Below are 12,639 nucleotides of genomic sequence, written 5' to 3'. Positions count from 1 at the left end.
GGAAATGTTTCTCTGTTTAATTACCGTATTTACGACTCCATGCCACTACTGTAAACTAGATATTATTACACTTCATTGCCACTGCCCACTGGACTCTCCAATTAAACAAAAGTGTCTGGAGAAACCAAATCAACCTAAAATTCCGATGAACCGGAAAAAAACTCGACGACACCGTCTTCCCTCGAGACCGACGGAGAATAGACAAGGAGACAACGAAAATTCCACACAGTCAGAAGGTAAATCAAAATGTCCCGACATCGATTCATCTAAAAAGTAACATCTGATCATTTCCATTTTCCAGTTCCGATTCGTGCAGCAATGAACCAAATCGAAGATCCTCCAAACCCTAATCTACCGGAACGTCTCTTACCAGTCGATAGCTACTCCGACGGAGCACGTCTTAACATATACTCGAGACCGGAGTACCTCGGTACAATCGCTACACTTCTCAAAGGATCTAAAGAATGGGAACGAATCAAGAATTCACAATTCGGTAAAATCTTCGAACTCCCTGTAGCTCGATGCTCACATTCAGGTAAACTGTTACACGGTCTGCTCTCCCGACAGCTCGTAACCGAAAAGAAACACGAGATGTGGTTCGTATTCGGTGGACACCCAATTCGTTTCTCTATGAGAGAGTTTCAAATCGTGACTGGTCTCCGTTGCGGTGAGTTACCAACGCAAGATGAGGTAGACAAGCATAAGGATCAGTACTTGTCTGTGTGGCATAGGCTGTTCGGAAATAAAACCATGGTTACGGTCGCAGATGTGTTGGATATGTTGTTACAGAACGATAAAACGACAGAGAAGAAGAAGCAGTTCTCGTCTTGGAAAAAGCTTTGTCTTGCTCTCATTGTGATTGTTGATGGTGTTGTTGTATGCCATGACCAAAGCTTTGTTAGTCCTGAGTTTGTGGAGATGTTGAATGATATTGACTACTTTTTGGATTACCCCTGGGGGAGGTTAGCTTTTACCGCGACCATTCGTCGTTTCGGGCCGCCTGAGGATGCGACTAATCCTATAGGGAAGCTTAAGAAGCGTCTGAAACAGAAGACGAGTGCGTGTTACGGTTTTCCTCTAGCGCTACAGCTACAAGCTCTTGAATCCATTCCGGTTATATTGGAGAGGATAAAAGATCCGATGGATCTTCGTAACTTCACTGAGAGGTCAGCTGAAGGGTTGTCATGCGCAGTTCTGCTTCATGAGAGTAAATTACGCAACGCTGAGGTTGATGACAAGGTTAGCTAACCCTTCATTCTAAAATAGATAACTATTATATATCATGTTGTAACACATTGTTTTGCTTAATGTAATGTAGCTTGTGGTATCACACACATTGGATCCTAAGGGAACTATTAACGAAACAGAGTTGGTTTGGGAAACAGAGGTTTCTGATCCTAAGGTGGATTTCATGTTGAAACTGATCAATGAGGGACATGTTTTCAAACCGTTTGAATGGCCAGTCTTGAAAGCAGCAAATCAAGAGGTCAATATTCAAGAAAAGCCTATTCTAGATAAGGCGAAGCCTAAACATTTTACTAGGTGTTCTATGAAGGAGAAGGAAGTTGTCAAGCCTCCTCCTACTACCATCCATAAACAAACTTCTCAGAAAAAACCAACGGCCAAAGTTCATGTTAGCGGAGAAAGTAACGACCCGGGGTACGTCACGCTTGCTCACTTGGATGACATGAAGGAGTGGATAATGAAACAGAATGAAGACCTTAGAAACAAGATTAAGGAGGACGTTACAGAACTTGTTGGTTCCAAATCACATTCTCAAGAGGACACACCCGAAGGAGGACAATCTAATCTGCGCCGATCAAACAGGCTTAACAACACCAACTGTATGGAAAAGATGGCTAACACTGATGCAACCCCTACAGAAACTCGAAAACGCAAACGGGTAGAGGTTCATTCCATATTAACTAGAAGTGAGTCAGCAGGTGACATTGAAGGTGGAGAGGATGTTCAGTCTCTAGGGACACAGGCTAGGGAAGGTGGAGAGGGTGTACAGAGTCTATGGAATGAAGGAAATGCGCAAAGCCCCGGTACATTTGATCAGTATGATGATTATGGAGATGCTCTGAAGATCACTCAAGAAGATGATTTGATGCAGGAAATTAACGACTCTGTAAGTGTTGTTACGTTCTTACATCCCATTCCCATAACTTTATCTGATTCCTCTATGTCTCCCTTTACATCTCACATCTCACTTATGATTATAATTATATATTCAATTTCTTGTAGGATCACTGTCCAAATTGTGTGAAGACGAAAGAATCAATGATGAGAGAGATAGATAATCTTAAACTGAGTCTTCAATTGTACCAAGGACATAGCCTGAATCATTTAAACTACGACGAGCTCCTTCGTTTTGAGCTCCAACTTGAATCTTCTCTCCATAATGCTCGAACTCGTAAGGTATATAATATACACACTCTATATTATATACCTCAATGTTTTGCCAAAAAAAAAGACGACTCAATGATGAACAACAGTTCTATAAACATACACATATCCCAACTTTTACAGTTTCAATGGTTCATGTTTCTTTTTTATTAATTATGTAGTTTGAGTTCATGCGGCAGCAGCAAGACAAACATAAGGAAAAGGGAAAGGTGAGTTCTTGGCAATGGTTTATAATCTGATGATAGCTAATATATTAATAAAGTTTTGAAGCTTTATAATGTATAACCATTTTTTAACTGTTTGTATATCTGTTTAATAGGAAATACTCATGGATGAAGAAAGCACACATTTTACCAATCCGGTACGTGCCTTGTGTCAAAGGCAAGAAGATGATGACATCATGCACCGGCAAGTGAAGAAGGAGTTCCCTTCTTACGGTGAGGAACCCACCGGCGTTCGTCACCTCCCCCAGCTGCCACAACCATCACAACCAGCCCCACGACTAGGCCCATAACTGATGCAGCGATCTCTCTGTCTAGCTAATAATCAGATAATAACTTAAGCAGTTCGACCCGGTTTGGTTTGGTTAGGTTGATACCAGCCTACAAGACAGCTACTTAGTATATATATCCGGTTATTGTCTTTGCTGACTTCTAATGGACATTGACCATGCTTTGAGGTTCAACAACAACAAAAAAACTCTTATCCTCATGAAAGTTGTAGTATCGCAATTCACAACTTCGTAGTATAAACCGTTCCTTAGCTTTTTTTTTTTTTTTCATTTTTCTTCTCCAACTGCTTTCCTTCTTTTGTTTTCTCTTCAAGTATTTTAGTGTCTATTAAATTTAGAAACAGAAGCTCATTTGCCTCGATTAGATGAGTATTCTTCTTCTTTTTTTTTGTCAACGATTAGATGAGTATTCTTTTGTGGTAAAAGTAGATAAAGCTTGTAGACCTGTTACTTAAAGATATATATATATATATATATATATATACTTTTTGAAATAAAATGTTAAATTAGATTCAAAAGAAAAATAGAAATTTTTGCATATCAACTGTTTTTGAACTTTTAAGGAGAGGAAGAAATTTGTCTAAAATATATATTTTGATTTTTGATAAAACTACGATAAGAAAAAAGAATCTGGCAACCGTTGAACTGTTTTAAACTCTTTTAGACCATATAAATCCCAAACAAGTTGATTAAATAAAAAAAAACTTATCATCTAAGTCAAAGATTATTGAATTGTTTTAACATCTCTTATCTCTATATATATAAAAGAGAAGTACAAATTCAAAAATTACCAAAAATTTCCAAAAATGTCATTCAATTAGTTACGAAGGAGAGTGTTTATTGAAATTGATAGGGGTAATTTTGTCAGAAATCAGCAATGGACATTACCTGACCCGTTCAAAACAAGGATTCACGTCCTTTCACTTATAACCCGGTTTGTATGTAATTGTTGGGCTTCGACTCCAATATCTTTGGTCTCTACGGAATCCAAAAAAGCCCTTCGGATTATTTGTTTCAAATATAATCGAAATTAATCAGAAAATCTTCAAAACTTAATCATCGCAACAATTACCTGAATCATCGCTAAATCAAATTTCTAAAAGTCAAAATTTCCAATATTTTATGAATATTTCAAATAGATTATATTTTTGTTTTAGTATTAATATCCTTTACATATAAAAATTGAAAATTAATCCATTTACAATTAACCTATTTATAAGTATTGGAAATTAACCTATTTTCTTAAAAGAATCATTATGTAAATAAAAAATTCAAGTTTAAATTTAAAAAGAATTTCATTTATCTATTTATTTATTTAATTTTGTTCTAGTTATAATATTTTAAAACTAAATTTTTTTATCAACGAAGTTAATATTATGTTATGTTATTAACTATTTAAATTATTTATTTTAATCATATATAAAAATAATAATTAAAATTTATATGAATAATTTGTAATTAGAAAAGTTAAACTCTATTATAGAGTAAAAATAGAGTTCTTCTATATATAAAGTAAAATATAGCAATCTCTATTTTAGAAGTAAATCTAAAAGTGGATTGTAATATATTTTACTCTAAAATAGAGTATAAAGACGAATATAGAAGTGGGTTGGAGATGCTCTAAATACCGTATTCTAAAACTTCATCTTACAATAACATCGAGAGCGGATATAAACATGCGCCAATAACATCAATATATATATATATATATATATATATATATATCAACTATTTTGTTTTCACTTATTATGTTCTCACTCAAGGATCACAAGCTTCATGTTACTGATTAATTTATGTTCAGTCATCCACTCCTCAAGGATCAGGTGCTCCAGGTCTTTGTTTCTTTATATATATTTTTACTCACCATGTACAGTTAACACATCAGTTTCAAATATTGTATGTGTTTAATTAACTATAACTTTTGTTTTGTGTATTGGTATGTATATACATTATGTGATCGCATATTTGAACAGCACACTGAAGATTTAAGGAACAAAAGCCACAATGAGTGTGGGGCACCCAAAAATTGCTCAAGTCCGCTAGTTTTGGCTCGTCTCGAGTTCATACAAGACAGGCGATATGAACACCATCGAGGCCTGATGGCAGGTTAGATTTTAGTGAGATTTCTAGCTGGTAACTATTTGTTATACCAGTTTTATTTTAATTAAAACTTATGTATGTGAATGACTAAAACTAGAATTGTTGTTTTCTTACTTTCTAATTCAGGTTTATTCCAAACTATACTCAAAGTCTCAGACTACCAGCCGAGACTCTTCATTTTCTGGACAGTAAATATATGATATGTTTCTTTTTCACTTCAATTTTTACGACCAAACTATAAAAAAAAAAATTCTAAAAAACTAATGCATGATACTTTCTTTTTTGTTTTGCGGATAGATGCATACACTCGTGATAGATTCATAACCTTCGATAACCTGGTTTTATACAAACCAGTGGCAATGCCTTAAGGCGCCATCTCTCCTTAAACTGAAGTCATTACAATCCACATATGGAAGGTTAGAATGTTTCATTTTATTTTGTTTGTTATGTAACTATGTTTATGTAACAAACTAGGATTTCACCCGCGGTACACCGCTGAACTAAATTATAAATTATTGTATTATAAATAATAATTTTTAATTTATTTAGTTTTCAAATTCTCAATTAATTAACTTTTGTCTAATTAATTAGAATTTTGTTTAGATTTTTTTTCTTCTTCCTACGTTTTATAAAGTTTATAACTTAATTATATTAAATTTGTTATTAGATAGCATATAAAATTCTAGATTTGTTTTGTTCTCTAGAATTAAACAGAGGTATATGCCTATATAGTATGTTAGTGTATATTTTTATTTGTATTTTTTTTTTATGGGAATATTAAGAATGTGTTATAGTATGTGTAATATTTTGTAGTTCATATACTAAATAATTTATAAGTTAATTTTCAAAACTATGATTACAAATCTATAGTATATATGAGATAAACTAATAGTTTTAGTATTGGTTTTATAGTTCAAACCTGTCTTGCAAGGCAGATCAGGCAACATGTTCAAAGATTTTTAATCTGCAAAACTCATCATACGAAACCCGTGAAAATAAAAATTAGTTTTAAATACGTTGAGATCAAAAATCTCGGCCACAGATCCTTCTCCAAGATCGAAAATCAATTTGTTTATTGATTAGGCCGATTGTTTAGGAAATTTATGTATGGAAAAAATATTGCTTTGTAAAATTGGAAACTTAATATTAATTAAATTAATTATAAACTTAATATTTAATGTTAAAGAAAGTGGTTCCGATAGTTTTGGAAATTTATTTAGGATGGGAAATATTGTTTTCAAAAATAGAAACTTAATATTAATTAATTAAATGGAAAACAAATTAATAACTAAAGCCAATGGCATGCTTGTAAATACTGTATGTATGAACTTCAGATTTTTTTTTCATAAATGTCTCTAAAAAATTATATATAGATGTTGGACCTAAACCTTGGACATTGGTGAGTATGCCTGAACAGCAGCACCGTACTTATGTCTGCTGGTTATTGGCCAACTGAGCTGTTCTTATTTTTGAAATACTAAAGTTTGACTAGTTTTGTGAAAAATATGAAATTAGGTTTAGTTCTTTAGTTCAAAAAAAAAAAAAAAAAAANTTTAGTTCTTGTTCTATTTCTTTGGTTTACAGAAAGGCGGACCTATCAATGAAACTGAATGACATTGTTTCACAATTTAACCCCAACATAATATAGCAAAAAAATAGCAAAACATAAGGAAAAATAAATCAAAATATAGTTTTTTTAAAGGTGATAAAAAGTGATAAATAATAGAAATGATATATAGAGAAAAATACATTTAACTACTAATGACAAAAAAATATATAACAATATACATAACTTCTATTTATAACGGTGATCCTAAACAATTTAAAAGTAATGTGCAATAACCAAAGACTAAGGCCTCAAATAATTTTGGGTTTTGAAGTAGTTTTTGGTTTTAGTTTTTGCAATAATCTATTTTGTAGTCATTCATGATTTTGAAAAACAAATTTTACAAGAAAACGTGGAATCTAATTTTTGAGTGTTTTGACAGTTTTTCAACAAACAAAAAAGCAAAATCCATATTTCTTTTCCGTTAAAACCATGGATCACTATTTAGTTTTCTATTTTTTTTTTTGACATAATACATCAACATAAAACCCATAACAAAACAAACTGCCATTCAAGTAAAAAAAAAAAACTAAATTCTACACCAAAAATTAAAAACCAAAGAATTCAAAGTTTTAAAACCAAAAGCCATTTTAAAACTGCAAACATCCATGGTCTAAATGACTTTGGTTTAGACCAAATTTTCTCATATGAAACCACTAATAAAAGACATAAGTCACATGCATGTCTTTGAAAATAATTAAAGAGAGATTTGTTCTTCAATTTTTACACATATGAGCAGACTATTATTGACCTTTATAAGTTTGAACTTGTCGTTTTGTCAGTATTATGATTCTATTAGACATATTGTTTTATAGACTGCTCACAAACTTCTGTGTATTCAGTACTTCTTTTGGTAAACTACATCTTCTAAATTCAAATCAGAGATAATCACATTATTCATCTAATAAAGGGTTTGCATTTGGTTAAAGTAAAATTGAATTGTTACAAACGGAAAGCCTTCTACCAAGTAACTTCTTTTTACAACCCAAAAAAAGAAAACAAATACAGTAAAGTTCTAAACTTAGGTCACTTAGTTTTCAGAAACCAACGAGCTCAGACAAAGAAGTTTCTGAGGTTCTTTCTGAATCTTTGGTAGTTGAGACGGTCCAAGGATGAAGATATCTGATTTGACGTTGTGAGCACCTGAAGCACGTTTGCTAGTCTAGTTTTAATGTTCAGATTGACCTGCTTCTCAATCAGTTCGTTTCCCAATCCCTAGAGGTAGCAGTGTAGCACAGACTGTTAAGTTACTGCGGTTTAAGACACAGAAACTCGGTTTACGTTTTTTGAAGACACAGATACTGACCTGGTAAAGGTTTAGTTCACAGAGAATAAGAGGGAACAAGGCATCTGCTGCTGTACTGACTAGGTCGGTACTGTAACAAGTAACCGGTAAAAACACTTAAAGCAGCCCATCCGAGAGCGGTTTTGAGTAAATGTATAGATACTTCGGAGAGAAACACTCTCAAACCATATAAAATGTTGATAATTATTTCTAACAATGAAGAGAAACTCGACTACAGTTGGAAATGGAAGCTATCTAATCTCTAGGAACTCACAACTGGATAAATCTGACCATGGTAAAAACTCATAAACCATATAAGACAGGATTGGAGTTGACAATTTTGGAGCTCGTTTCGTTGGCCTCAAATTCTTTGGTTTAACAAGATTGAATGTTTTCTTCTTAACCTGGTGGCCATTTCAACTGTCGGCCTCCGAGGACGTGCAGATGAAGATGGTAAACAGATTGGCCTGGATGAGAGGAAGTTAATTCAGTTAAGTGTATGATGATGATGATGATGTTTGATTGGATGGAAAAGAAAAGACTTACAGGCTTCAACACCGTTGTTGATAACCACACGGAACCCGTCGAGGATGCCTTCTTTCTCAGCAACAATCTTTGACGCGTGTAGAAGTTGGCCAAGAACATCAACGTGTCTTGGTTCAGCCTGCGATAGCGTTTTAGGGATTAAATAAGTTCAGGTATCTGTTCCACCAAAAGAAAAACTTAAAAACTCTTTTTTCATATGATTTTTTCATGACTTGTTCCTCTTGTTATCGGTCTACTACGAACACAGGCAGGCAAAAATAAAACACACTGGCATAATACTAGTCATTACTCGTTACAGAACACAATCATATCTTCCTCTTCTATGCTGCTGAATGTTTAAAATCTAGAAAGAGACTCACATTGCCAAGCATGGTCAAGCCATCTCTCAACTTGGGGATAACCAAAACATGAACAGGAGCCTGTGGGTTTATTTCTCTGAATGCCAAAACGTTCTCATCTTCATAGACAATGTCTGATGGAATCTCTTTCGCTATAATCTTGTCAAATCTAAAAACCACAAAATATGAAGACAGGATAATTTCAACTCCACGATTTCATAATTCAGATGTAAAAATCTCAATGCGACGTGAACGACAAATCAAAAAATAAGAGAAACCATACATGGTCGGAGCTCCAGTGTCAGCAACAGCAGCCGCAGATTTTGCGGCCGCCTCTTCATTATGAGCAGCACGAGTAGAGGAAATGAATCTACCCAATCGATTAAACCAAAATCAGCTCAGATTCCAATAATCCACATAACACACAAATCTCACCTTGTCGAATGAGTATGAGGAAGAACCCTAATCAATTCTCCAGTGGAGAAGCAAATTCTCGAAGTCGCTCTCACAGATTGAGCAACTCTCCCCGCCGTAGAGAAGTTTCTGAAAACACGAACAACTTCAATCGCTGTTAGCAAATTCAACACAACCACCAATTCGAGAGAGATAGAGAGTTTTACCGAAGCAGCAACATAGAAGAGGAAGTGACAGCCATTGAAGAAGCTCTCTGCTTCGTTAACCGTTTCGATCAGAGACCCCTTTTCTTCTGAACATTTTTTTTTTAAACAAACGACGTCGTAGTTTAGAGTTATCAGTATACGACGTCGTACTTAAACTTTACATTTCGTTCACTAAAATTAGTTTTAGAGATTGAGAGGGAGAGAAGGTGACGGCGACAATGGCGAATTTGATGATGAGATTACCAATTGGCTCGAGGAGCTTCTCCGTTTCAGCTTCTTCATCCAACAACGGTAACGATCAAACTCACTAATCCATTTTACACAGTAGTTTATTAAAAACTAAGCTTCAAGCTAAACCTTAAGTCTCTGTGTTTTTTTATAAAAAAATTGATTATCAGGATCGCCGCCGGTGATCGGAGGATCAAGCGGCGGTGTAGGTCCGATGATAGTGGAATTACCGTTGGAGAAGATACGGAGACCGTTGATGAGAACTAGATCCAATGATCAGAACAAAGTGAAGGAGCTTATGGATAGTATCAGTGTAATCGGTCTTCAAGTTCCGGTGAAGTAACTCTTTATTTGACTTAAAGATTTTCAGCTTTGATCTTTTTATTATGATTGTGTTTTTTGTTTAAGAAAGTTTTGAGTTTTTGATTTGCAACTAGTCTGTAAATTAAAGAATAAAAAACGTTTGTGTTTGTTTTTACTTTTTAGTTACCAACTTTGAAATAATAATAAATTAGTATAGTTCTCAATCTGAGATGTATAAATTGCTAGGTGGCAGAAGCTTATTGACGGACACATATGATCACGTCGTTGATTTGGTTTTGTTTGGTTAACGAATCTTATTCACAAGCTAATTGTCAAACCAAAAAAAGACGAGTGGGGGTTTATTTTTCTCATCACACTTAAAGTCTAATTATCTTTTTTGATTTCAATCATGGGAGACATTAAAACATAATCACGTTTCAATGGACCCAATTATTAAATTATTTACGTCAATTATAACAACAAAAACAAGAAAAACAATTAATGGAGTTATCATAGACTCATAGCACATTCTACTTGATTTTTTTTTTTCTTTTTCTTTTTTGGGTTTATATTATGAAGAGACATATCAACTCTTATTAGTCTCTTACTAATGCCTTCGTTTAAAAATTAAAACTAACATATCTTACATGCGTCAAAGTAATGTGGATTTTAAATTTTCCAATATTGTTTCTAAGAAAAAATGCATGTGTGAATTTTATGCTACTATATATTTACGTACGTACAACTGGAAATGTTCAATTGATATAGTTTAGTATGTAAAACACAAAACAAAAGACAGTAGAGATGACAAAAGACAACACACTACACAAGACAACTCCATCTTCCAACCAATCTTGTCATGCCCAACGTCCATTTATTACTACTTGTTAGCACATCCATTAATACACACATTTTTTTTGTTTTTTTGTCACACCAATTGATACCCTTGTTGTATCCGAATTGATTAGTTACGACATAAGTAAAATAATATATCAAATTAATTCTAAATATTTAAAAATTTACAATTCACTTTCGTGATATTAACATTGTAATTTTCTATATGAGATTTCAAAATATAAATATAAAAACATGAGCACAAACGTATACATTTGTTGTACTCTATCGTAATCCTAATATAGTTCTTGTTTTGTTGATATATATATATATATATATATATATATATAACATTATATCAGTATATGTGAACATGTTGGATCGATGGATTGTGATGTCTGAGGACAAACGAAAGAGGAGATGCAATAAGACAGAAGACGCGTGCAATGAAGATTTCGGATTTGGTCGTATCCTTTTCATTTGTCTCAGCCATTAATTCCTAGACCCTATCTTCCCTTCTTCATCCATCTTTTTCGTTTTTAAAAAACTCTAATATCATTACGTAAACTTATAGTGTTTTGTATGTAGATAACTATTAACTATGGCCAGCTTATAATACAACTGGGGATAAATAAACATTTTGGAGATCGAAATACTTGGCTATATAATAAAGTAAATAATGACAGTATAAATTACTTAAGTTAATATTTCAATCTAAAATTTATTTTCTGAATTAATATTCTCTTGTTAAGCCAAAACTAAAAAAAGAAAGAAAATTGATAGCGTCCAAAACATTAATAATGCTTGAATGAGACTGTCCAAACACATTCTTCTAAATTTCACGAAAAATATCTTACCTTGATATTAAGAAAAAGTAATGATTCCAACTGTATTAATTTATATTAAGGTTATTGTATACCAAAAAAAAAAAATACACTTGTTGACAAAAAAAATGCCTATTTGTGGTCCATTTTATCCAATTAAGCATCTGTGTAACGTGTATTGTTGTTATTTCTTATTAAATAAATAATTATGTTGTTGATAAATTTTTTTGTTATATACATGTGTGTGAGAGAGAGAAAGAAGAAGAATCTCAACTAAGATTATCAAGTTGAGACATTTTTCATATCTCTTTTTCTTCTTGTTAATGGTTGCTCTCTCCTAAGAACCAAAATCTTGAAAAATAAGCTTCACAAGGGGGCATATCTCTTCTCATCCTCATCCTTAATTGATCAATTTCAATGAACTTGTTCATCTACGATTTACATATGCATGGATCTATATCTATGTTGGTTTTGAGAGGCTGAAGCTGCCAGCATGATCTGTTAATTACTACATACGGCACACACACCACTTTATACATGTATACAAGTATTCACTCACACTTGCTAAATTTCCACACCTCAAAGTTTTTTTTTCTTTTCAAGTTCCTTTTCTACAACTGAAAAAGCGTTTTTTCCCCACCAATTTCCATAATTAATGATCATTAGTTCTTTTGACTACTTGTAATATGAATTTATGGATTCATGCATGTTTGTGTACATAATTTACAACTTTACATGCATGCATTTCGTGTGTGGTAAAATACACCAGTTTGAACACGTTCATTATATATTCGGTTTTCATTAGTATACAGATGTATGTGCGTGTGCGTGTGTGTGTATATAGATAGTAGTACTAGGTCATCCTGCAGCTTCAGTCACTAAATCACCAACAATTTAGCCAGAAACGATGAACTTGCCTTCATGAGAAGTCAATCCGGCCGTGTTTAACTTTTACGATCTCCTCTATCATCGAAGGTAAAAAAAATACACCTACTTGTCTTGTTCTTGTACTTGCTAGTAAATCCAATAATGTGT

At 33.3% G+C, this 12,639-nt stretch overlaps 3 protein-coding genes across 4 annotated transcripts; 2 read left to right on the top strand and 1 right to left on the bottom strand.

Annotated features, from left to right (window-relative positions):
• Positions 71-3,361, top strand: LOC104741704. Of its 2 annotated transcripts, none has more exons than XM_019236008.1 (6): positions 71-236; positions 317-1,239; positions 1,319-2,131; positions 2,248-2,421; positions 2,571-2,618; positions 2,729-3,361. In XM_019236008.1, exons 1-6 carry the CDS (start codon positions 146-148, stop codon positions 2,921-2,923), a joined length of 2,244 nt encoding a protein of 747 aa, XP_019091553.1. In that variant the 5' UTR covers positions 71-145; the 3' UTR covers positions 2,924-3,361. The 2 variants fall into 2 exon arrangements, with proteins under 2 accessions (XP_019091553.1, XP_019091552.1); XM_019236007.1 differs by having other exon boundaries at positions 302-1,239.
• Positions 8,051-9,534, bottom strand: LOC104741703 (14 kDa zinc-binding protein-like). The gene is made up of 6 exons (XM_010462609.1): positions 9,416-9,534; positions 9,231-9,338; positions 9,079-9,165; positions 8,817-8,964; positions 8,458-8,575; positions 8,051-8,378 (listed from the first exon to the last, which is right to left on the bottom strand). Exons 1-6 carry the CDS (start codon positions 9,448-9,450, stop codon positions 8,311-8,313), a joined length of 564 nt encoding a protein of 187 aa, XP_010460911.1. The 5' UTR covers positions 9,451-9,534; the 3' UTR covers positions 8,051-8,310.
• Positions 9,613-10,067, top strand: LOC104741702 (sulfiredoxin, chloroplastic/mitochondrial-like). The gene is made up of 2 exons (XM_010462608.2): positions 9,613-9,706; positions 9,814-10,067. Exons 1-2 carry the CDS (start codon positions 9,634-9,636, stop codon positions 9,984-9,986), a joined length of 246 nt encoding a protein of 81 aa, XP_010460910.1. The 5' UTR covers positions 9,613-9,633; the 3' UTR covers positions 9,987-10,067.

Source organism: Camelina sativa, chromosome 14 (assembly GCF_000633955.1).
Source record: "Camelina sativa cultivar DH55 chromosome 14, Cs, whole genome shotgun sequence".
Classification (NCBI taxonomy): domain Eukaryota; kingdom Viridiplantae; phylum Streptophyta; class Magnoliopsida; order Brassicales; family Brassicaceae; genus Camelina; species Camelina sativa.
This window is presented reverse-complemented; position numbering and strand designations above follow the sequence as displayed.